Here is a 26,111-nt window from a genome sequence, read left to right as displayed (position 1 = left end):
AATGTTTCCAACTGTGGGATGTTGTGTAATTCCTTTCACCCCTCTGGTGACGTGGCATTTAATAGGTGCTGACAGACTCATCTCCTAGCCCCTCCCCCTCTTCATCTGTAAAAAGAAGGATGGGAGACATGATATATGAAGTGATTTGCCAGTTTAAAGGTTCTGAACTTGGGTGCGATTCAAAAATGTTGTCAGAGTGGAAATGGAAACTGGGAGTTTGGCTCATTGTGAAATGGCAGGCTGGTCATTTGGGGCAAAAACCAGGTCATCCTATTACCAAGAAACCTTAGAATTTTCTCATCCCTTCCCTCTACCTCTCTCCTTCTCTACACCCCCCTCCCACCTCAGTTTTTCTCCCTCTCTCCACTCAGTTTTAAATAAAGCCTGCTCAGAAATTTCTGTTGTACCAAATGCAGATTACTTGTAAATCCACTGGTGAGTTGATTAAAAACAAATATTCTGGAGAAAAGTCTTTTAAAAACAAATTGCTTTTAAAACCTAAATATCTGCACATCGCTAATAAACTCAGGGCACTTCACAGCTATTTTTCAATATCAAATACCCTCAGCACCTAATCCCAATGGTAACCAAGGAAAACAACCACCTCTCATCTTCCAGACAGGAGAGAGCAAAGCCCAGTAGTGTCTGCTCCATACTAAGCTGAATTCGCTTACAAAGTAGATCTGGAGCAAGGGGAGCTGCAAACCAATCCAGGAGAATGTGTGTCTTTGAACCAAATCATCTCCAAATGCCCTGGGAAGTGCTCACAGGCTTTGTTTGTGCTGCCAGAAGAGAGACTTTTCACAAAGGGGCTGTTTTTCAAAGAAAAACAAACGCTGCTATTTTAAACTTGGGGGTGGGAGATTGTATCTGGACCGTTTACACAAGCAAGTGCTGGCTGATTGACATCTAACCCCGGTGGTGTTTGGGCTCCAGCTTCCAAGGAAAGCAAAGGGACTTGTTTCTGATGGCTCTTGAAGTCACAGCAGATGAGCTCTCAGCAGTATTAGAACTCTGCAACATAGGCAGAACCCTGTGTGGAAATCCTCAACAAAGACAAGCTCGTGATGTCTGCCACCCAAGTGGTCTTGGGGATTAAGGGGGTCAGAATGCTAGGGAAGCTTCTCAAGACTGGAGCACAGTCAGCAAACACAGGACTTAATGGATGTTAAAGCAGTGCTCTGTGTGTGTGTGTGTGTGTGTGTGTGTGTGTGAGTGTATATGTGTCTGTGTGTGTCTGTGTATGTGTGTGTTGTCCCTATTATTGCTGAGAGGCCAGCCACTGAAGCCAGGCTACCTGGGTTCAAAACCTCACTCCACCGTGAGCTGGGCCAATAAACTCACCAAATTTCCTCATCTTTAAAACAGAGGCAGTAACAACAGTCCCTGCACCCCAGAAGGCTGTTGTCAGTGGTTGCTGGGCTGACATATACAGGGTGCCTTAGCAGTCTTGGTGCAGGGAACTTTCTCCAGCCACTCAGGCCTTGATGGAGCTCTGTTTCTCCTAGACGGCCCAAGGAACTCCCTACCAAATGGGAAAGTGTCTCTGACCCTTCCAAGTCCAATAAAAAAGCAGAGGCAGCAGTGTCGCTCTGCTCAAGGTGTTAGGCTTAAATAACACCAAACTGTCATCGCACCCTCTTCCAGTGTTTTCTATAGCATTATGAGTTTCATGACATTCAGGAGATGCAGCCAGCTGTGATCAGGAAGGCAGGACAGAGAAAGGTGAGCCCCTAAGGTGGTGAATTCTCCCCCAAAAGAACAGTTATTTTTAAAACACAGGCCTTAATCTTTCCAGGAAACTAAAACACAGCCAAACTCACTCAGCAGGGGGCCGGAATCACATTTCCCCTCCTCTGTCCAGAGTTGAAACTAACTAAAAATACTGCAATGACTGCCAGTGGTGATTGGAACTCAAAAAAAAAAAAAAAAAAAAAAAAAAAAAAAAAATCATTTTCCGTGTTCAGAATTTGAAAAATAGAGGATTGAAACACAGCAGCATTGAAAGAGAAGACAAAAGGGGGGGCGTTACCAGCTCTCACTTGGGTCTTTCCTGCCTCAGCGTTGGTGTGAAAGAGATCCGGGATACTCGCCTTTCAGTAAGAATTAAGGAATCACCACCTTCAACAATGAATTCCGAGACACCCTATGTCACTGAGCTCCCAGCCTAGATTTTCTTACGACTCAGCCAAACGGCTTTGCAGAGTTCAGCCAGTGGGGGAGGGGATGGGGAAGCAACCAACTTTCCACGCGTCTCACCACCACGGTTTTCAAAGGAGATAAAGAAAAGCCACTAACCTTGCCTCCTGTCCGGGAAGTGCACCGGGCCTGGCTGAGCTTGTGTCCCATAGCAAAGGGCCCCAAAGTTAAGGAGGTGAGCTACAACGGAGAGGTTTGCAAGCCAGCTCCTCTGGGCACATGGCATGATTCAGTTGTTGGGGAGAAGAAAAGTCGACGAGGTTTAGCTCTCAGCTCAAGAAATCAAGTCCTCGCCCGTGGCCGAGCAGGAAGATGCAGGGGTGCATGGTCCAGGAGTGGGACGGAGCGGCTGCAAGCTACCCACGATCTCCTTTGGCTTTTTTAAGCAGAAAGGGGCTAGTTACCTTGATCCCCCTTCCCTCCTGAAAGGGGAGCGATTCGACTGGCAGCGCCCGCTTTCCGCGGGGCGTGGAACGGGTCAGGGCGGAGGGGGCAGCCCACCCAAGATCCCCACCCCTCCGCCTTCCGCGCTCGGCCTCGCAGCCAACTCCGCGCATCTTCCTCGGGCCTCCCACCCCCGCGCTCCTCCGGCCCCGCCCAGAGCCCTGCCGCGCGGGCCAAATAGGGGGAGACCCGGGAGAGCCTCCCTGGGCGGGACTGCGAGTGAGAGGCCCCCCAGGCCGGCCCTCCCTGGCTGAAATACAGGCCGAGAGTGCTGTGCGCCGAGCTGGGGCACGGGGCACCCCACTCCCTCACCCTCCCCGGCTCAGTGCTGCCCCCTTGGCTGTCCTTCTCGGCTCCGTTTCCCAACTTTTCCTGACCTGGCTCTACCAAGACCCCTCGCTCAGCCAGACGTCTCTGGGTTTCCCTTCCAAGGCAAGCTAAGACTTCCATTTTAAAAAGTAATGGGCAATTTCTCTCTTTGCCAGGTCACGCAGAGGGAAATGGCCTGAGCTAAGCTTCTAGTTCGACGCTTGACAAGTCCCTTCTTCGCCACAAAGAGGTGACGAGACCAGATAATTATGAGCCACGCTGGGTCCGCAGGTCTCTGGTGCTCTTCTACTTTTATAACCCCACCTTTCCTAGCCCACCTCCACTCACCCGTAAGGAGAGTGGAGGAAATAAGCAAGCCGGAGACCATGTGAAGGTAGTGCTCCAGTTTACCTGCACAGGCTGCCCACGGAGGGGACATCCATTCAGAGGCTCAAGCTTTACATTACTGAGACAATGCTGCAAACCAGGGAGCTTGCCAGGCATCCTGAGAATTTACTGGAATAATCCAGCCAAGATTTCACACCTCTGGGCTGAAACAGGCCTCCTTACTCCATTCAGGAGGAATTCGGCTCCATACTGGTTCTCCATGGCTTCCAGCCAACCATATGTGTTCCTTGAGAGGCTGGGGAAACCGACTCATTCAACCTCTCGCAGGCCTGGGCAGGAACGTCAAAGCGGTGATCTAAGTGCAAGGTGGTCCTCACAGGTTTGTGGTGGGCATGAATCCTTCAGACTGGATACATATGCACCACGATATTGAATTAGTTTCCTATTATTCACGTTACAAATTCCCATAAACTTGGTGAGTTAAAACAGCACAAATTTAATATCATACAGTTGGAGGTCAGAAGTCTGAGATAGGTCTTACTGGCTTAAAATCAAGGTGTAAGCACAGCTGCCTTCCTTTCTGGAGGCAGAGAAGAGTCATTTTCTTGCCTTTTTTATCTTCTAACACCACATTTCCCAGCTCCTTGCCCTCTGCCCCCATTTTCAAAGTCAGCACTGGCCTTTGAATCTCTTACAGGGCATCATCCTGACACTATCTCTTTTCCTTCCCTTTTCCATTTATAAGGACCCTTGTAATTACAATTTGGGCCCACCACCAAAACTTCGTATTCTGTCAGCCCTTCCAAACCTTCGTACCCAGTACCTTGGGTCTTCAGCCTAGTAAGGACTGCGTATCTCCTGACCTCTCCATCTTTGGTTGTCCCATAATCTTTAAACATCTCTGCCTTTACCTCCTTTTCTGCCTATCCACAGCCTATGAGTCATCTCCTTAAATCATCTCTCACCAGTGCCTTCAACACCTCTTCCTCATCAAACTCTAACCTTGTTTTACCCTCACTGCCGATTTTCCCTGCTTTTTATTTCCAGGTGCTGTTGAGACTCACCTAACTGCACCAGTTGTGCAACTATCAATTCATGTCTCTAAATTCAGCACGTTTTCAACATGGCTCTGCACTATTCTAAGTTCCTCCTCCTTTTTCCAGAATTTACAAAATACCCCCAAAGCCTGGTGTTTCCTCTGGGTGGAGGGAAAAGTTAATCCCACTCACCTTTTCCTCTACTCATTGGAAAAAGGTAACAAATGTTCTTGGCGACAAAGGCTGGTAGCAATAAAAAAAAAGCCAACTACATTTCCTGATATGTCCACTATAAACACCAGACTTGTGAATCACTGCAGTCTCCAAAATATCCCCGAGCCAGCTGATGCAAATATAAAACCATTGAAAAAAAGACTTTAAAAACATGAAAATCCAAGTGCTGAATAACAGCGAAGAACAGAAACAATAAAATAGACTACACACTGACTATACATCAAGCACTCTGCTAAACACTGTGTATCTGCATTACTTTATTTAATCTTTACAAAAACCTATTAGGCAGGTACTATTACTATCCTTCATTTATAGTTGGGAAAACACTGAAAGGCTATACAACTTGCCTAGGATCATATCAGTACAAAGAGAAAAACCAGGATAAAGTAGTGAGGTTCAGAAAAAAAGAAAAGATTCAGTCAAGCCACCCAACAGAATCAAATACAAATCCATCTTACTAAAGACCCCTTGTGATGCTCTCATTCACAAAAAGTGGAAGGACTAAGAACACTGATATACAGACAATCTACAGACATCACCATAGCATCTCAGGTAGTGGTTTAGTTCTTTATGGCGAAGTATTTTCTGTACAAAAATGCAAATTGTGACAAAAGATATGAGATGCTTCACAAAAACCTCCCTCTGTTTCATGAGCAAAGAAATCTTTGCAACTAAGCCTATAGAAGCACAAGGGATAGCTGAAATTCAGGGACTGTTAGTCCCTGCATTTTTCAGAGCTGTCATTAACACTAGAAAGGCAAAAGAAACTGACTTCGACCAAAATCAAAACCAAAACCAAAACAACCCGGACTTTGCCCCAAGAATCACAAATGGGCATGTCATAAAAATAGACTTTCCATCCGTTAATCCTGCCTGAGTACCACAACCACTACCTCGTAGTAAAAATCAGTGTATCACGCTTTATAGTTGGCAAGCTGCTGTTCCTAAGTCAACCCAAAGGATGGAGAGAAGAGTCTTCCTCTGAGGTTTTCAAGAGTAGTCGGATCTTACCTCTACTTGAAAGTGAAAACAAAACATTGTCTTCAAAAGTCATACATTTCAATATTGTTGTCACATATACTACTTTCTTTACTTTTTTAAAGTTTTTATTTAAATTCCAGTTAGTTAACATACAGTGCAATATTAGTTTCAGATGTACAACATAGTGATTCAACACCTTCGTACATCACCCGGTGCACATTACAAGTGCATTCCTTAATCCCCATCACTCATTTCACCTATTCTCCCACCCACCTTCCCTCTGGTAACCATCAATTCGTTCTTTATAGTTAGGAAAGAGTGTGTTTCTTGGCTTGCCTCTCTCTCTCTCTTTCTTTTTTTCTCCTTTGCTCATTTGTTTTGTTTCTTAAATTCCACATGTGAGTGAAATCACATGGTATTTGTCTTTCTCTGACTGACTTATTATTACAGTTAACATAATACTCTCTAGTTCCATCCATGTCATTACAAATGATAAGATTCATTCTTTTTGTGGTTGAGTAATATTCCATTGTGTGTGTATATGTGTGTGTGTGCGTGTGTGTGTGTGTGTGTGTATATATATATATATATATATATATACACACACACATATACATATACATATACATATACATATACATATACATATACATACCACATCTTCTTTATCCATTCATCAGTTGTTGGACACTTGGGTTATTTCCATAATTTGGCTACTGTAGATAATGCTGGTATAAACATTGGGGTGCATACATCCCTTTGAATTAGTATTTTTGTGTCCTTGGGTAAGTATCTAGTAATGCCATTGCTGTGTCATAGGGTAGTTTTGTACTATTTTCTTTTAAACCTTTCTCCAGTCTTAAAAGAATATGGAGCTAAGTATTTGTAACTCTTAGAAGTGTAAGTTCACTTTTATTCTTCCACCCAGTTGTATCCAATATGTAGGTGGATGGGTAGTCAACACTGCCTACTCCATACACTCAACCCCCAGAGAGTTTGCCTTCCTGGCTCAATCTGAAGATTCTGGAATCTATGCATTGTAGATTTTGTAAAGTTACCTGGATTTGTATCAAGTGGGTTCCATTTTGGACCATTCTTCTAATGTAATTAATCAACTTAATTAAATAAACAATGTCATGGCAATGCCCCATTGAAAGCCATGGCTGAGAAGGCTATGGATCCCCGATTAATGAAATATACTATTGGCTGAAAGAAAACAGCATATTTCAGAAAAAAATGTGTAGCACTTAAATCAAAATGTTGCAGTAAACTGAAACTAATTTCAGTTTGTAGATCATCTTAAGCCTAATCAAAATGAAATATAATAAGATTTTACTGGAGGGAGATTCATATGGGAGGTCTGCCAGAGGGACTCCAAGTTGTGTGAGGGGGTCAGGGAGCAGCCTATTACAAAGGTGTCAGAGCCTCAGCAATGTAAAATCGTTATCCATGTAAGACAGCTGCCCACTGCATGGTATCAGAACCTGAGCAGAGTGAGGAGGGCATCCACCTGAGAGGGAATGTCCCAGAAGGGTGCTGAAATACTGGCAGGGTAAGAAAGGGTGGGGAGGTGGTGGAAACTGATGGTGGTGACTGGAGATCTGTTACATACAGGGAAATTCATTAAATAAGTAAACACAGCAAGGATAATGGGAGTCAAGTTTCTCACTGCCAATGAAAAGAGAGAGAGAGGGGGAGGGAGAGAGAGAGAGAGAGAGAGAGAGAGAGAAGTAGAATAAACTCTATGTTGGACTACAACTGAAGGTAATTGGTATGAACCCAAAGTTGCTGATGACTGTATAGATGCATACAGAAATAAAGATATAAATAGGCCTAAGAACTAGGACTCCTTAGAGAAATGACTGAATTTAGAACTAGGGCTTGAGAGATAGAAGATAAGCCAGAAGCATTTTATTGCTAAAAAACAAAAACAAAAACAAAAACTCAAAGAAAGATGAGAGCTTGTCAAAAGGAGAGAGGAGTTAACATGAAAAGGCACCCACTGGCCAAGTCTAGGGAAGTTTAAGCAAAAACATATAATAGTAATAAATCTTACAATAAGATAAGAATCAATGAATCCATATTGATACAAAGAGATAAATGATAGATAAATAGATAAACGATGAAGAACGGTAACTTTATACAACTTTATACAATTTTAAATTATCTCCTCCCAAATATTTATTAAATATAAAGGCAAAAAGAGTACTTTAGAGTGAACAAGGCTTGCAAATATCCCTTTAATCAAGTAAACAAAGAAAACAAAATCAGTAGTGTGGATAATCAAAACCATGTGCTACCTGATAGGCTCCAATAAGAACACCATCACTCTGTGAAATATCTGCCAAAGATACATAGTCTGACTCTAATCATGAGAACACATCAGACAACCTAAGTTGAGGCACCTCAGCTCACTCAATAACTGCTGGTGGGTTTTTTTTTTAATCTGCAAAAGGCTAAGAAAGTCAAAGGAAAACTAAAAACCTGTCCCAGATTGAAGGAGACCTAAGAGATATGACAACTAAATGCAACACTTAATTCTAAATAAGGTCCTTTTGTCACAAAAGACACTGTTGGAATAATTAGTGAAGCTTGAAAGGAGACAAAGAATGTAGTGTTAGTATTGTATCACTTAATTTCCCGGCTGTGACGGTGTGACTTATGTAGAACACTGACCTTGTTTGTTAGGGATACACATGGAAGTGGAGGTGAGGGGCATCTAGTCGACAATTTACTCTCAAATGATTCAGAACATAAAATGTTCTCTTTAACCCCACTTCCAACTTTCATGTAAGTTTGTGGTTGTTTCTAAATAAAAAAACATAAATGTAACAATTTGTTGTTATTCTGTAAAATAATTTAACACTTGATGAAGAAAGATGCTATCGGATAGGAAATTAGAGAAGCCTAATAATGAGAAGTGAGTAGACAACTAGGTGCCCATGCATGGTGGTCTCTGAGTAACCATGTTGGCAACTTCAGAGGTACCATTATCAGATTGGTCCTGTGTTAGTCCACGTGGGCACCAGTCCCTTTCTGTCATTCTGCCTTAAAAATTAAATCTGAATTAAAGAATGGTGTGCCCATTGTTCCCAAGAAAAGGAAGAAATTAGGGATGGGATGTATCAGGGAATATTTGAGCGCTACTGTGTTAGCAAAAAGAGAATACTCCGTGTGTTCATTCAACAAATATTTGTTGACTGCTTCTGTGTCTAGGCATTGGGGGTATAACAATGAATAAAATAGAGAATCTTTCCTCATGTTTTCATATGCCCTGGCTTGAGCCAGGGGGAAAGAGAACAAACAAGTAAATATATAATATGTAAGGCAGTGGTAAGAGCGGTGGGAACAAAAACAGGCTAAGGAGGACTGAAGTATTGAGAGGAGTGGGTTCCTCTTTTATATAAGAGGGTCAAGAGTGGCCTCCACTAAGATAATTTTAAGGAAGGAATTAAGAATCTGGACAAAATAAGTATCTGGAAGAAGAGCATTCCAGTCCAAGGAGACGGTAATAGGAAAGACCCTATTGGGGAAAGACCTTATTGGGAATAAATAGGAATATGCTTAAAGAGCTCAAGAAGAAGCAAAATGTTTGTCAAGTGTGTGGACAAGGGGGGAGTGATGATGGAGAGGGGGAGGGAAGGTCACAAGGCCCTTAGAGACCACAGGGAAGACTTTGGATTTTACCCTGAGCAAGTAAAGAAGCCATGGTGGGTGGGGAGTTGAATACAGGATACAGAAGTGACACGAAATGACTGAGGATTTATAGGGTGTCCTGGGCTGCTGTAGAGAGGGAAAGGGAGGAGCGTAGAGAGCAGTTAGGAAGCCACTGAATTAACTCAGGTATCAGATAATGATGGGTTACATCATGTGGTAGCAAAAGACATGGTGAAAATCTATCAGATTCTGGATTTATTTTGCAAGTAAAAACAAGACTTTCTAATAAATTGGATGTGTGGTGTAAGGAAAAAAAAAGAACTCAAGGAGCGTTTCAAGGTTTACAGTTGCCAATAATTGAGATGGGGAAGATGGAAGGTAGAATAGAATTGGTGGGGGTGGGGGAAATCAAAAGTTCAGTTTGAAACATGTTTAGATATCTCTTAGATATCTGAAAAGAAAAGGCAAATAGGCTAATGGATATACTAGTCTTGAGTTCAGAGAGAGGTTCAGGATGACGTTATGCATTCAGAAGTCATCATAGGTATTTGGATGATATTGACAGCCTTGAATGGAATGAAAGTATCTATTATGAGAATGTAGCAGAGAAGAAAACAAATGTGAAGCTTGTACTCCGGGTATTGTAGACTAAATATCTGTGTCTTCCCCCCAGACAGACAGACACACACACACACACACACACACACACACACACACACACACACCATATGTTGAAATCCTAAACCCCAATGTGATGGCATAGGAAGGTGGGGTCTTTGGAAGGTGATTAGTCCATGAGAGTGGAAGCCTCATGAATGGGATTTGTGCCCTTATAAAAGAGGCTCCAGAGAGCTCTTTCACCCCTTCCACCATGTGAAGACACAGCATGAAAATAGCCATCTGTGAAGCAGAAAGCAGGCTCTCACCAGACACTGACTCTGCCAGTGCCTTGATCTTGGACTTCCCAGCCTCCAAAATTGTAAGAAATGAATTTCTGTTGTTTACAAGCCACCCAGTCTATGGTATTTTTGTCATATCAGTCAAAACAGGCTAAGACATTGAGAGTGCTCCAATATTTAGCGTTCCGGGAAATAAAGAAAAATCAGCACAGGAAACCGAAGACTAGGCAACAAAATGAGAATGGAGAGTGTGGTATTTGCAAAATCAAGTGAAAAACATTTTCAAGGAGGCATTGTTATTCATTAGCTCAAACTGAGGTAAGGACAAGAGAAGAGTCCAGGCTTTGCATACTCAGCTGCACAAAAGAAAAAAATGGAAGAGAAAGACCAACGATAGAGTTTGGTTAACAAACAATAACTCCATCCACTAATAAACGCAGCTCAACCAAGGTCTTTGGAATCTGGCCAGATCAGAACTTCTTTCATGGAAAGTGGTGTCAGGAAGGTATGAAAATACCAAGGAATGTTCACAATCCTAGTTTACTGCACTTTGAAAATTCTCCTAACCCACGGAGCTCAACACAAGCCCATGAATAGCCTGGGCTGGCATTCTTCTCAGAGAAGCAGGAGAGCAGCTGAGTGTCAGGGCTTCTGCCAGGCTCCTGTCAGGGCCACAGCCCCGATATTCATCACTGCTTTCTGGTATCCTCCTGGGGTCATTGAGAGCAGATCAGCCATGCCCCAAAGAAACTTTGAAGTGAGTAAATGAGATTTTGCTCAGGTGGCAATAAGGATATACCATAATAATACCCTTTCTTTTGCTTTATTGAGGTACAATTGGCATACAATAAACTGCATATGTTTAAAGTGTACAATTTTATGCATTTGCATGGATATACACACCTGTGACACCATCACCACAATAAGTTTTGACATATATGTGTGTGCACATGTGCATGTGTGCTAGTGTGTGTGTGTCAAACTAGAAGATTCCCCCGTCCCTTTGCAGTCCCCTCCTCCTGTCCCTACTTGTATGACCTCCCCCCAACTCTCCTGCTGTCTCTGGAGACTCATTAGCAATTTCTTGAATTACACATAAAGGGATTCATACAGTATGAACTAATTTTTGTCTGCCTTCTTTAACTCAGTGTAATTATTTGGATATTTTATGTCCCAGTACTCTTCTCCTTTTTATTTCTGCATAGAGTCCCATTGTATGGATCTACCACCGTGGGTCCATCCACTTACCTTGTCACTAACTTATCTGTTGACCATTGGAAAAGCGATGGAGATAAAACTTGGTAACCGACACCCAGCCTAAGCTCAGGCAGATGCATGCATACCACCAATTCCTGTTAAAGATCTTTCCTTGAAACTTATGAAGCAAGGCCCCTAAGTCCTCCAACAATTTCATTTCAACAACTCGTATATGCTTCTCCTCATGATAAAGTGGCTCTTAAGGATATACATGAAAATAACAAAAAACCAGCTTTGAAGTTAACCCTGGATAAAGATAAAGCTTCTCTTCATGGTTTTGCACTTTTATTTTTTTATTTTATTTTTTCATGGTTTTGCACTTTTAACATAGCTTGCCCACACTGCCAGACAGAGATGTAGTTTATCTCTACAGCCACAAGATGAATATCTGTGGCACTTTGAATCTTCAGAGCATAGAAAGCCAGACTCTGTGCTCTCGGAGACCCTTTCACGAAGCCCAGGGGGCAGCTGGCCAGGTGCTAAATGCCTCTGCAAGCACCTTTGTCTACCTTGGCCACACTCTCCAAATGTTGCCTGCCAGGATTGCCTCCTTGGCAACAAGAAGTCCTCCTCTGTTGCTTCCTAGCCTCTCTGAGTATAGCAGATAACACCGACTCACACTATTAGTTGATTTTTTGCTGTCCTATTAAATCTACACCAAGTCTCCTGAGAGGCCTCCAAGAGCAAAGGGCTCTATTGATTCAGCCACTGCTTCCTGCAGTAAAGCAGTGGCTGTGGTCAGATTAAGGTGTTATGATTCATCTTTTGAAGGTGAGAGGACTGATATGTATATGGATAAAATTATGGAGTCTTTGAAACCCAGTGTGAGAAAATGGAGTACACAGGATATGTTTATTGAATGCATGAGTTCGTATGTAAGGCAGAGAGAACCCTGTGAAAGACTCAGAAAAAGAACTGATGTTATCAATGTTGAGTTAGAAAGCAGGCAGCCAACCTGAATTTCGTGCAGTGAGAGTCAAGTTAATGAATCTCATGATTCCTTATAATTGACTTTCCACTTGATTATAAACTGTGGGCACAAGGGCTATGTTTTATTTATTACTGCATTTCCCTCAAAGATAAAAAGGATGAATAAATATTTGATGTGAGGGTGGATGGCTGGGAGACTTAGTGGGGAATGTTCTAGGAATAACCTGCTTTGAGACCCATGGACACACCTCTCTATTAAAGAGTTGGCTTCCTCTCTTAATTCCCACCTGGAGTTGGGAAACAGATTCTGGTCTTAGTATTAGACTACTCATTCCTCTCTTTGCCCTCAGAAATAATATTCTTCTTTGTGAATATTCTGAAAGCCCCCTGAGCAACCCCACCTTGGGCTGCTCTGCTCTTCTCTTGGGACCTCCTCCACCCACCTCTGTATGAGCCAACAACTAGAAGGTTAATCCCTGATATAGCAGAGGCTGTCTGCATATTTCTGCTCTTATCTTTACTATTCCCATACTTCTTCTTTCTTTGGAGTGAAAGTATTTATCGTCCTCTAGTATTTTGAGTTTGAAGCTAGATGTTTAACCTTTCTTTTTAAAAATATGCACTTACAGCTATAAATTTCCATCTAAGCACTGTTTTGATTACATCCCACAGAATTTGATGCCATATTTTACTATGATTTACTTTAAACTATTTTATACTTTTTTTTATAACATTTTATATTTTAGTTCGTCTTTAATCAGGGTTGTTTAAAATATGTGACCTAATTGTGAAACCTTTGAGGACTTCTAGTAATCATTCTTTTGTTGATTTCTAGTTTAATTCTGCTGTGCTTAAAATACATGGTCTGTATGATTTCAATCCTTTGAAATGTGTTGAAACTTGAGTTTGGCCCAGCATGTGGTCTATTTTGGTGAATGTTCTATGTGTATTTGAAGGAAGTGTGTGTTTTCTGGTTGTTGAGAATAGAGTGTAGAACTTACCCTTAGGATGTGCCTCTTTGGGGGTTTGGACTGAAAGCCTGGACTGTTTACTTAATATTCCCTTCCATTTTACTAGGCTTTAACTTCAATCTTTATTGTCCCAGCCGACTGTGTCGCTGTTAAGATATCTACTCACTTGAGTAGGTCTTCAACTCCTATTTCCTGCTGGGTATTGTGACAACGTGCCCTATTGTGGTAGTCAGCTTTCAAGATAGTCCCAATGATCTCTGCCGCCTACTAATCATATTCCTGTATAACTCCCCTCTCCCTGAGTGTGGACTGGACTTATTGACTGGCCTCTAAAGAAGGTGATGTGGCAGAAGTGATAGGAGTGCCACTTCTTTTACTAGATTATAAAAACACCATATAGATTTCATGCCGATTCCTCTCCCTGCGCCCCCCCCCCCCCCATTACCCTGCCAGAACCCGGCTGCTATATTGTGGAGCATCTCACAGAGTGAAAGATCAAGGTCTGCCAACAACCTTGTGAATGAACTTAAAGGCAAATTCCCCTCTCTACTGCTAAATTAATTAAATAAGACCACAACCCCAACTGATAGCTTGACTGCAACCTCATGCTAGACCTTGAGCCAATGATACTATGCCGCGCCTGGGTTCCTGAACTACACAGACTGTTATTTTAAGCCATAAAGTTTTAACATAAATTATTATTCAGTAAGAGATACCTAACACAGAGAGAAATTGAAAAATAGAAAGAAGTAGGTGGATTCAGGAATTTGGGGGTTTTGTTTTTGTTTTTGTTCTTGAGAACATGCTACCAAGACCTGCTACATTGAGTTCAATTAAGTGTAAGGGAAAATGAGAGGTAAAGAATTACTCTTGGGTTTTTTTTTAATGTTTTTATTTTTATTTTTGAGACACAGAGAGACAGAGCATGAGCAGGGGAGCGGCAGAAAGACAGGGAGACACAGAATCTGAAGCAGGCTCCAGGCTCCAAGCTGTCAGCACAGAGCCTGATGCAGGGCTCGAACTCACGGACTGTGAGATCATGACCTGAGCTGCAGTCGGACACTTAACCGACTGAGCCACCCAGGTGCCCCTACTCTTGGGTTTTTAGTTTGAATGGTTATGTGAATAGTAATGCCATTTACTAAGATTGCAAAATCTGAAGGAAATCGGCAACCATGTTGAAGCATCAAGTAACAGTTGGATATGCAACTCTAGAGTTCTGGGGATAAAAGGCTGGAAATCAGATCTGGGATGATAGTAGTATTAACCTCACTTGTGAGTATTAGGTGAGATAATGCAGATAAAAACCTTTGCACAGTGGACACAGTTGTTACCTGTAGTGGGTATAATTGTGTCCCCTAAAAAGATATGTTCAGGTCCTAGTTCCTGGTACCTGTGAATGTGACCCTGTTTGGAAATGTAAATATATAATTTTTGCAGATTAGGATGAAGTCATATAGGATTAGAGTAGACACTAATTCAGTGACTGGTGTCCTTATATAGAGAAAAGACAGAGACACAAAGACACACACAGAAAGGAGAAATGCCATCTGAAGACAAAGACAGAGATAACAATGATACTGTTACAAACCAAGGAATCAACATAGACTCACCAGAAGTTAGGAGAGAGGCATGGTATGTTTTCTCCCTCAGAACGTCCAAGGAACCAACTCTGACAACACCCTGATTTCTGACTTCTAGTGTTGAGGATTTTGAGATAATAAATTTTTGTTCTTTTAAACCACCCATTTTGTGATAATTTGTTACAACAACCCTAGAAAAATAATAGTTTCCAAATAAATGTGAAATATGAATGGTTATCATTGCTTTTACTATTATTATTATTATTGTACCATTGTTGTTTTTGTTGTTTTATATCCAAACACCTAACACATTGCTTTGTGCATATTAGGAATTCAATTCATAATTTTGGTACAATAAAATTCTGTGCTATCTGCAGACTGAAAAGAAATAATTCAGAGTGAAGATTATCTGCACATATTCCAAAGGAATCTTGAAAGAATAGATTCTTTTCTATTTTATCTGAAAACCCACTTTTCTTTGTAGAATCCCAGAATCAAGAAGTTCAGATTATATATCTTCTCTCTAACCTGACTCTTGTAATTTCCTGTCTTCTCATTTAGATCCAGCTCAAGTGCTTCCGTCTTGCTACAGTCTGCCCAGAACAAACTATCCATGTGATACCAGGCTCCCTCAAACTCACATCTTAGCCTTTACTAACTTGTTTGTCATATATTACATTATTTGGATTATTACCTTGTATAATTAAATGATACTTGACCACCACTGATACGTTTCTCTCCTTGAATTTTTTAGATGATGTCTGAGAAAAATGTGGCCCATATTTTTAGGATAATGGGTCTAAAATATCTTTAGTTAGTGTTGGAAAAGAACTTCTTTGAAAAGGGATTTTTGCTTCCATAACACAGGCTTAGTTAAGTGATACTATAAATTGCTGTACATGATCTCTGGTTCATTTTCAGAGAGCAGATTCAGAAATGAATATTCTAGCCTTAGAAACATTCTGGCTGAATTCTTGGAGAGTCGCACTTGGGACAGCCTCTCCCGAGGGCTCAGTCTGAGATGTCTGACATACCACAGGAGCACATGGCCCTCTCAGTCCCACAATGAAGAAAATGTCATTGTTGGACCCAAATGTGATTTTAAGGAAACTTGCCAAGACCTCTTTCTCTTCCTTTGTTTCCAATATTAGGGTGTGATAAACCACCACTGGACATTCATTACTTTTGGGAACTTAATATTTTTTTACCTGGAAAGTTAGAAAAAAAATAAAAGTCAAGACATTCCCAAACTTAGAAAAAAATTAGTATCATCTGGAAGAATGCATTTAAGTTGTAGAGTCTTGGGGCACCTGGGTGGCTCAGTCAGTTAAGCGTCCAACTCTTGATTTCAGCTCAAGTCATGATCTCACAGTTCATGAATTCAAGCCCCACATCGGGCTCTGTGCTGACATCTCAGACCCTGCTTGGGATTTGGTCTCCGTCTCTCTCTCTCTGTCCCTCCCCCACTTGCTCTCTATCTCTGTCTCAAAATAAATGAAAATAAACTTAAGCAAATGTACAGTCTTGGATCCTTTTCCAAATCCACTGAGAATCAGAATCTCTGGGCCAGCATAGGGCTGGGAGGAGAGTTGCAACTTATATTTTTAGCAAGCTCCCCACCTGACTCTGATGTCACCTACTTAGCATCTATCCTCAGAATATTTAAAAACTGTAATTCCTTCCATATACAGGTGTGAAAAACAAGGCAAAGGATTGTCAGAGTATGCCATAGGCTTCCTCATTTTTCAATAGCACCTTGAAATATTTTTTTAACTTCTTTTTTTAAATAAAGGAGAGAAAATTTTGATGGAGAAAGAATTAGTAAAACATGAAGTGAAAAGTGAGCTTAAAGATGAGGATACTAAAACAGAGATAAGAGGTGTCCACAGAGGCAACTTGTGGATTGGGAGCAATAATCAGAGCTGGGCTGAACTTCTCCAGATTAGAGCTGTTCAAGGTGGTTGGTTTTGGTTTGTTTTTTACTAAAGCCCTGACGCCCTCTAGCCGGCAACTGGAGAAGTCCAGAGTGTATAGGGAAGCATGTTCTCTGCTTGGAACTGGGTTCTTGCTTTGGAAGCCAGATTGTTTCAGTTTCCCTTCATATGGTTTGGGTACCACGTTTCTTTTTTAACTATTTTACTATCTCTGCTGCTTTAAAGCCACATCCTCTTCATCTCTGTAAGTAAAGTCGTGAACTCCACAGAAGAGAGGACAATTATGCTTAACATATTTTTGTCTCAGTTTAGGCGGGGACAGTGCAGAAAACATTTCAAATTTCTTAATTTCACCCTAAGAAATATAATTTACATTGAGCAGTTGAGCTGGCATTTAAATAAACTGCGATTTGAGAAGTAATTCAAATGGTTTACACTGGTTCCCCTTGCCCAAAGTAACTTAGAAGATTCCTTAACATTTACTTCCATTGGTCTGAAAAACACCTGCTAAAGAGTTTTGATTATATGGGGCGCCTGGGTGGCGCAGTCGGTTAAGCGTCCGACTTCAGCCAGGTCACGATCTCACGGTCCGTGAGTTCGAGCCCCGCATCAGGCTCGGGGCTGACCGCTCAGAGCCTGGAGCCTGTTTCCGATTCTGTGTCTCCCTCTCTCTCTGCCCCTCCCCCGTTCATGCTCTGTCTCTCTCTGTCCCAAAAATAAATAAACGTTGAAAAAAAAATTTTTTTAAAAAGAGTTTTGATTATAATCGTAGTGAAAGTAAGGGGCTGGTGGTCCAAAAACAGCCTCATAGAATCCCCTATTCCATCCCCATCAAGGTAAAGAGAATGCATGTGAGTAAGCAATTTGTGAAAGAGCTTTGGGCTGAGAGCTGGACGGGAGGTATCTAGTGTCTGTGAAGTCAGCTCCCCAATTGTATACTCTCTGCCTAACTTCAGTTCTTAGTACATACCAAAGGCAGAGGGCAACACTTGAACCTATAGTTCTGCTATATGAAGAAGCTTTGAAAATCGTGACAATCACAGACATCGAGTAAAGTGGTTAGATAATTAAAGAAGGGGACGTGGAATTTGTGTTTATCCAGTAAAAGCCCATCATCTGACTTGGGGTCTGGGCATGAAAAGAGGCCACTACCGTTGCTTTTAAAAATAAAAATGGGTAGGAGATCTTGAATTTTTAGAACCATCTTTCATCGAATGGTATCATTTCAAAGATAAAGTGAGAGTAAAGAAGAAAGAAAAAAATTCTAATACCTGCAGTTATGTTTGGGAATAAACAAGAAGAAGGGAGAGCAAATCAAAGCCGACTTTCTCCAGAAACATAGGAAAATAAAGGGTTACAACCATCTCCTTCTGAAACTTTGAAGAAGAAAAGGAGAATCTTCTGGTGGGCTCTCCCTGCCGCCCACCGCTTCCTCCTTCCCGAAACGGGCGTGGCGAAGTTCAGCACCTCGGAAAGCGCCCCCTCAACTCGCGCGGGGGTTTACGCATGCTCCTTGGGAGCCCGCAGCCTAGGTTTTGCAGGTGCGAGTAGAATTCCGGTGACAGCGGCTGGCAACTCACTGGGAGCTGACAACAGCGGAGAGGTGGAGGCGCAAGGCTGGGAGGGTAACTTCGAAAGACCTCCGGAGAGTCAGAGCGAAATAGATGGAACTCCCCTCTCTTTTTCCTCTCAAAGGGCAGAAGCCTCGTCCAAGCTGCAGCAGCAAAGGAAACCGACAAAGGTATTTGAAAGAGAAGGAGCGGGCCCCCAATAGAGGTCCTGAGGGGCAGGGTGGGTATAGCCTAGTGCCCAACAAACGCAGTGCGGGAACGTCTGGATCGTACAGCAAGGATCGTCCGAGCTCAGCCAGAGAACCCTTGGACGCCCACCGCTCGCCTTCGGAGCTGCGCTGCTCGGTTCTAGAACTCCGCTCCAGAACAGACGCGGAGACCGACTCTCGCGCCCCAACGCCGCCGCGGGCCAGAGAAGCTTTTGGCACCCAGTACCCAAGAGCCACATGCAACTGCCTCCTTGAAAGCTCCCACGAACGCCCTGCGCCCTCGCGGGGACAGAACCCCCAGTGCGTTGGACTCGCTTAGGTCTTGAAGTCCTCCTGGAACATGATCTAGAGGCACCTGTGCTTGCAGGTAGTCGCTGCAGCCACGACAGTCACCATGAAGAAGGCGGCTGGCGGAGACGAGCTCGCAGAACTCTTCAGTATGATCCCGTACCTTCTGCAGGCGGCCAACACCAGCGGCAACGCGTCGCTGCGGCTTCAGGACTTGTGGTGGGATCTGGGGCTAGAGCTGCCTGACGGCGCGGCGCCGGGGCACCCCCCGGGCACCGGCGGGACAGAAAGTGCAGACACCGAGGCCCGGGTGCGGGTCCTCATCAGCGTGGTGTACTGGGTGGTTTGCGCGTTGGGCCTGACCGGCAACCTGCTGGTGCTCTACCTGATGAAGAGTAAGCAGGGATGGCGCAAGTCCTCCATCAACCTCTTCGTCACCAACCTGGCGCTGACAGACTTTCAATTCGTACTCACCCTGCCCTTCTGGGCGGTGGAAAACGCTCTGGACTTCAAATGGCCCTTCGGCAAGGCCATGTGTAAGATCGTATCCATAGTGACGTCCATGAACATGTACGCCAGCGTCTTCTTCCTCACCTCCATGAGCGTGGCGCGCTACCACTCGGTGGCCTCGGCTCTTAAGAGCCACAGGACCCGAAGGCACGTCCGGTGCGACTGCTGCGGCAAAAGCCTGGGGGGCAGCTGCTGCTTCTCAGCCAAAGCACTGTGCGTATTGATCTGGGCCTCCGCCGCGCTGGCCTCGTTGCCCAATGCCATCTTCTCCACCACTGTCAAGGTGATGGGCGAGGAGCTGTGCCTGGTGCGCTTCCCAGACAAGTTGCTGGGCGGCGACAGACAGTTCTGGCTGGGCCTCTACCACTTGCAGAAGGTGCTGCTAGGCTTCGTGCTGCCCTTGTGTATCATCAGCCTGTGCTATCTGCTGCTGGTGCGCTTCATCTCCGATCGCCGAGTGGCAGGGACCGAAGGAGGAGCCTCGGCTGCCCGGGGCAGCCTGGCCGCAGCCAGCGCCCGGAGACGGTCCAAAGTCACCAAATCAGTGACCATCGTGGTCCTATCATTCTTCCTGTGTTGGCTGCCCAACCAGGCGCTCACCACCTGGAGCATCCTCATCAAGTTCAACGCGGTGCCCTTCAGCCAAGAGTATTTCCTATGCCAGGTATACGCGTTCCCGGTGAGCGTGTGCCTGGCTCATTCCAACAGCTGTCTCAACCCCATCCTCTACTGCCTCGTGCGCCGCGAGTTCCGCAAAGCGCTCAAGAGTCTGCTGTGGCGCATCGCGTCGCCCTCTCTCACCAGCATGCGCCCTTTCACCGCCACCACCAAGCCAGAGCCCGAAGATCAGGGGCTGCAGGCCCTGGCACCTCTCCACCCGACCGCGGAGCCAGACCTGGTCTACTACCCGCCTGGCGTGGTGGTCTACAGTGGGGGGCGCTACGATCTGCTGCCCAGCAGCTCCGCCTACTGACTCAGCCCGGGGTGCGCAGTCACCGCAATGTGGCCTTCTCCGGGTGGGGAAAGAGGAGAGCGGATTAGGAGATGCTGGGCGCCCGCCGGCTCGAGAGGTAGGAGGGACGAGGATAGGGAGGGGCGCAAGGGAGCCGCCACTGAGAAGACGAGGGGGCTGTCTCCGGGGAGGGAAGGCTTCCAGACAGGGTGGAGAGAGGAAGCTGGCAAAGGGGCCCGGTTCAGCATCGCAGAGCCAAGCCACCAGCCCGCGTCCCCCTTCTCTCCCCCCACACCACTTCCTCTCCTTAGGCTGTCAACACTGGGCAGGGTAGGGGCGCCCAGAAGCGGAGAAAGGACTCAGGAATGTAAAGAAATTGGGGCGCGAGGAAGTGGGGCTCAGCCAAGTGGTGCGCAGGCAATTGAGCGCATTTATTCCAGCGACTTTTATGGAGCTCTTGAAAGGGTCCTAGCGGCGCGTCCAACTGGGGGAGCCTCCCACAAAACCTTTCCTTCGCGCCTTGGCAGGGGAGACCGCCGCAGCGCCGTCTGACTTGCGGCGTGGCTGCGCAGAGAGCCCGGTTTGGGAATAAGAAACTTTTTCGGAGTTGGAAGAAAGTAGCGACGGTCTTGATCCGCATTCAAAAGAAATGCACCGCGAGAGAAACATCTCCCGTGAGGCCATTGTATCATTTACCATCGTGGACAGGCGGAGTGGGTACGCGGGAGTCGGGCCGCGACTCTGTGCTCAGCTGTCACCTGAGACAAAACACTTGCCCGCAAACGCCGCGAGCGATTCGCTGGGGAGTGGCGTCCCTGAGGGAGGGAGCGGATGCATTGTGATTAGAGGGACTGAACTGAGACCTTTTCAGGCTCTCGCCTCTGAAGGAAAAGGGGAGCTCACGTGCTCCCTTAGTAACGGAGCAGGAAGAGAGGGCGCCAGGTGCCGGAAGCCTGGACTTCCCAGTTCCCCGGGGAGCGGCGTGGGTACTGGAAACGCTGTGTGCTCCTTTCTGCGCGCGGCAGGTGAGCTGTGCCCTGGAGCAACTTGAAAAGGTCTGAGTAGACACGCTACTGGGCGTGGGGACTTTTCTGTAGCCTCTCCTCCTTCACTCTTTGGGACTCCGGGTGCCCGTTTGATAGAGGCTCTGGACCAGCCTGTAGAGGGTCGGCACCGCCAGGGCTTCTGTAGGCTCAGGACAGAAAACTAAGAGATGCTGTAGAAATGGGGGAGCGGGGGGGGGGGGGTAAGGGAGACTTCTGGAAACCAAACTCCTAGAACCAGATTTCAACAGGAGGCGTGGGGTGGGAAAGGGAATGGAAGACTCGAGTAAAATCTATCCCAAAGGGAAGAGAGTACAGAGAGCCTATTCTGAGGGGATCATCACAATTTCTGCTGAGGGGTTCTCTCTTTCTCATAATATTGAGAAGACAAGGTGGGGAGTAAGACTTTCCACAGGATACTGTGGGACTTCAAATGGCTCTTTGGCCAAGTTCCATTCATTCTAAGGAATGCTCTGCATGGTGAGCGTGAATTACAAATTCTTCCTTAACCACCAGGCAGTCTATGGGGCCATCTCTGAAGAATGACACGTTTCTTAAGACAATTCTGTCCTGGTCATAGCAATTTAGTCCTTTCTTGAGGCTGCTTAGAGAATAGGGATCAAACATCAGCCTACCCATCCAACTGCCAGTTTGGACAGAGGTGCTACTGTTCTCTTTGGGTGATCTAGTTTGGGATTAAAAAAAAAAGCAAACCTGGCAACTTGGGCATCTATTGTTGTGGTTCTTTCACAATAAATAATCATTATACAAACACGTCTGCTTAAATAGCCTCTCAAACTGTAAATCTTTTAGTACTTTTGTTGGAAATGTCTTGTATTGTCTGAGATTTCAGGCTCAGTATGAACACCTGCAGCCCTAGCATCCCTCGTCCTGCATCCTGTAACACAACGCAATGTAATTACTAAGCATTCACAGCTTTGCCACAAAAACGAAAGCTTCCCGATCTCCTCAATCCTGAGCAGTCCTGAGAAGTTAGCTTTTTAGAAAACCGAATAATGCTTTTGTTTTAAAGTAGTCAAATAGGGATGCCTGGTTGGCTCAGTTGGCAGAGCATGTGACTCTTGATCTCTGGGTTGTTAAGTTCAAGCCCCACCTTGGGTGTAGTCTACTTAAATAAATAAATAAATAAATAAAGTTGTCAAATTAGTCTATCTTTGCTCTTTAGGAAGAAAAAATATTGATACTGATATCGAATAGCAATTGGGCTAATAAAAACTGAACGGCAATCCCCTCCAAGTCCCCAAAAACAAAATAACCAGGCAAGAAACACCCAGAAAGAACAAACAGTAGTAGCATGGCAGTGTATCCATGTATAATGTCGATATTAGCCTCTCATGGAGAGATTCTCTTTGTTACAGGAACTTGCCATTTCAATTTTGAGAATAAGATACTGGGTTGGTTCAGGTTTTTAGGAAAGTATGTTGAAGGGTGTGCTTCTGCCATGATGGGCCCTAAAAAAACAGAAGGGGCTAAGGGCAAGGCCTTCATGAAAGAACTTTGTGAAAAGAATCCACTTGTCCCCATCCAAACTTGAGGGCTTCTGAGAACATGGCTAGAGAGAGCCAAGACTATGACTTCTGTTTACCACAAAGACAAAAAAATAAACCAGGAAATGGCCAAATTTATTTTATTTTTTTGAATGCCAGTTGTGTGCCAAGCCCTGTACTGGGTACTGAGATCACACACATCAACTAGACACATTACCGACTTGTATATTTAGGAGACACAGCCATGTACACAAGGCAACTAGGTCATGGAACAGTGAGTTGAATGTCATAATAAGGCTAAAAAAAAGTGCTATGGTAATACAGGGGGCAGAAAGCTTGGTTCTGCTGGAGGATAAGAGACTTCCTTATCAAAATAGTATATGAGATGGACCTAGAAATAAGGGTACAAGTTAAATGGGCAGGGATGGCAATTTAGACAGGTAGTGGGGACACAGGACATTTGCAGCTGAGGGAAAGCAGTGATTAAAGGTTTGAGGTTGGAATGTCAGTTGCATGGTGGGGGAAGCAGCAGACAAAGCAGTTTGGCTTTCCTTTCTCCTACAGGATTTCCTGGGATTTCTGATCCGAATTTAGGTGTCCCTGCATTTGCTTTATTTGTCTGGGAATAGAACATTACTGTCAGAGAGAAACAGGAGAACAAGTAAACTGAGAACAAGTACTTGAGTGCCTAAAAGTGGTTAAAGGCTTTTAAAATTGGATTCTATCCACTCATTCAAACCTGAGTGGAGTCGAGTTAAGAGAGCAGAGTGTTTGAATATCCAAGTGTGTGTGTGAGTGCATGTGTGTGAGGGGATTTAGGGGTGGTGGTGAATGCATGCCCTGGCTCCTTTCTTCATCCCAGCAGCCCATCCAGTCCTTCAGCTGAAAAGAGCTTCCCTTGCCCTGTGCTTGGCCAGAGACGACTACTTTTAACTTCTTGGGGTCCAGGTAAGATGGTCCTCAACTGCAGGTCCTTCCTACCTCACCCATTCATTGATTTCAAAATCTTCAATCACCAGAACAGTCCTTGGAGAAATGATCAGGAAATAAACATTGAAGTCTGCAAATAATTCTACTTTTAAACTTTGCAGACGCCAAGGACAGGTGAATTACAAGGGAGGCGTTTCTTTTATAACACAGGGTTCTGGGTCACATGGGGTCCTCTGAGCATTTGCTCATCATCATCCCACAGTATAGGCTAGAGAGCAGGTTTCTCCCTGATCACTCCTCTGAGTCAGTCATGACCTCGCCACTCTACGATGGATAACGTGAGAGGGACAGGGAGGAAGGAAGATGGAGTGGTTTTGAGTGTTGACTATCTCATGTAATTTACTGAATACCATACTGAAAATGGAAACCAAAAACAAAACCAGTGGAGCTGTATGGAGACAGAATGGTGGTCAGTGGACCAGTTGTTCACCCTCGGGATGGTGAGACTGACTGGGAGCTGTGGCTGCCGCTGCCCAGCATCACAAGGGCATGTATCACCCAGAAAAGATCAAAATTCACAATCTGAGGTATGATTTCTACTGAATGTGCACTGCTTTCCAACTATCGTTAAGTAAAAGAAGATGAAGGAGAAGGAGAAGAGGAAGAAGCATTGTAATTTGAACCATTGTATTGTAAGCCAGGGACTGTCTGTATGAGTAAATGAAGTATGAATTAAATATGAGTAAGCTAATATCATAAATCATCAGCAATATTTTGAGTATTGGTGAAATAATGAAAAGTATGACCCTCCGATTAAATATAGACCTCTGGTTAAGAAAAAAACAACACACGATAGAATAAACACCATTGTCCTGTGTAAAACTAGTCGGCTTCTGGCGTTTTGTCAAGGCCTGGAATGTCCTGAGATGCAGTAGGAAGGCGCATGGAGGCACCATCTCCCACAATTAACCTTTGCCACCGGTGAATGGAGGCAGAGCCCAGTCTTTCCCGAGATGGATGATGCCTAAAATAAGGAAACTGCTGTGCAGAGGGTTGGCAGAAAGTGACGTGCAGGCAGATCACTGTAGCTGAAGTCATAACGCAGGGCAGCCAATGGGCAGACCCCAAAGCTGCAGAGCCAGAGGACAGACTGATTTCCTACCATGCCCTTCACTGTGTTGGAGGTTAGGGATGATGTCTCCCTATTGACTTAATCCACATATCTTACGAAGAGAGCCACAAAACAGCAGCCGATCGTGGCCACCACAGAGGCTGTGATTACCACAATGACGCTCCCAGCCTTGTTGACCAGGAAGCCCAGGCCACCTCCAACCAGGATCTGAGCCAGCTGCACCATGCAGGTGAGGACTGCGCAGTCCAGGCCCTGGCCTCTCTCACTGCCGTCCAGACTCCCTCCCGGGGCCTGCTGTCTCTGCAAGGGAAACACAGGAACACATTTAATCTACGCGAACGATACTTTAGGGCAGAGGTCAGCACACTATTTCTGTGAAGAGCCAGATAGGAAACACGTTCAGCCTGTGGTTCCCATGGTCTCGGTCGCAAGCACACAGCTCTACCATTGTAGTGTGAAAGCAGCTACAGTAAACACACGAGTTGGCGTTCCAATATAACTTCACGGACATTGGTATTTGAATTTCATGTAATTTCCACTTGTCACAAACGTTATCCTTCTACTGATTTTCTTTTTAAAATTTCATTTAAAAATATTAAGAGAATTCTTAGCTCATGGGCTGTACAAAAACAAGTGGCAGGCCACATGTGGTCAATGAGGCATAGTTAGCCAACTCCTGATTTAAGGTCACCGAGAAGCTCCAAATTCGTGCCCGAGGCTGTTTTTCCTACCTGCCACCTACCTTCAATTCCCCTGTTAGTGCCCATGAAGGTTAAATGATTAATATATGCAAAATTATCTCTTCCTAAGAAGTCAATAAATAAAATGGGATGGAAACTCAATACATACTCCCCTCCTTCCCTCCTTAGTGTTAAAATTTCAAATATGTGTAGAAGGATGTTGAATCCCAGATCTACACAGGAGAAACAACATAAAAAAAAAAAAGTCAGCCTTTCAATATGGTCGATATGTGGCCTGAATCGGTTGATAATGTCGCCACTTATTGGGTGTATTCTTTATGCTAGGCCTGTGCAAGATTCTTCAGCAAATGTCGCTTCACGTCTTCCTTCCCTCCTCCCTGGATGCACGTATTACCATTATCCCCATATAACAACAATAATACTAACTACCTTTTTTGGAGTCTTTGCCAGGTGCTAGGTAGGCATCACGCTCGACAGGCCACCT

The 26,111-nt window shown here is 44.5% G+C and overlaps 3 protein-coding genes across 6 annotated transcripts in view; 1 reads left to right on the top strand and 2 right to left on the bottom strand.

Moving 5' to 3' along the window:
- The window catches only part of ADAMTS12 (ADAM metallopeptidase with thrombospondin type 1 motif 12), a 336,805-nt gene extending 333,939 nt beyond the window's left edge, over positions 1-2,866 (bottom strand). The window contains exon 1 of one of the 3 annotated variants that reach the window (XM_045440828.1): positions 2,299-2,866. In XM_045440828.1, coding sequence (XP_045296784.1) covers positions 2,299-2,425 — 127 coding nt within the window. In that variant the 5' untranslated portion in view covers positions 2,426-2,866. The remainder of the gene's footprint in view (positions 1-2,298) is intronic. The other 2 variants (XM_045440822.1, XM_045440815.1) reach the window with 2 other exon arrangements.
- Positions 2,867-18,952: 16,086 nt separating this feature from the next.
- On the top strand, positions 18,953-21,540 carry RXFP3 (relaxin family peptide receptor 3). Its single transcript, XM_045440770.1, has one exon. The coding sequence runs from the start codon at positions 18,958-18,960 to the stop codon at positions 20,332-20,334; it is 1,377 nt and encodes a 458-aa protein (XP_045296726.1). The 5' UTR covers positions 18,953-18,957; the 3' UTR covers positions 20,335-21,540.
- A 1,450-nt stretch (positions 21,541-22,990) lies between these two features.
- Positions 22,991-26,111, bottom strand: part of SLC45A2 (solute carrier family 45 member 2) — a 34,399-nt gene continuing 31,278 nt past the window's right edge. For both annotated transcript variants that reach the window (XM_045440750.1, XM_045440758.1), the window contains exon 7: positions 22,991-25,226. In XM_045440750.1, the coding sequence (XP_045296706.1) occupies positions 25,005-25,226 (222 nt within the window). In that variant the 3' untranslated portion in view covers positions 22,991-25,004. The remainder of the gene's footprint in view (positions 25,227-26,111) is intronic.

This window comes from Leopardus geoffroyi, chromosome A1, assembly GCF_018350155.1.
Source record: "Leopardus geoffroyi isolate Oge1 chromosome A1, O.geoffroyi_Oge1_pat1.0, whole genome shotgun sequence".
NCBI classification, from domain to species: Eukaryota; Metazoa; Chordata; class Mammalia; order Carnivora; family Felidae; genus Leopardus; species Leopardus geoffroyi.
Note: the sequence above shows the minus strand (reverse complement) of the source record. Positions and strands in the feature narration are given on the sequence as shown.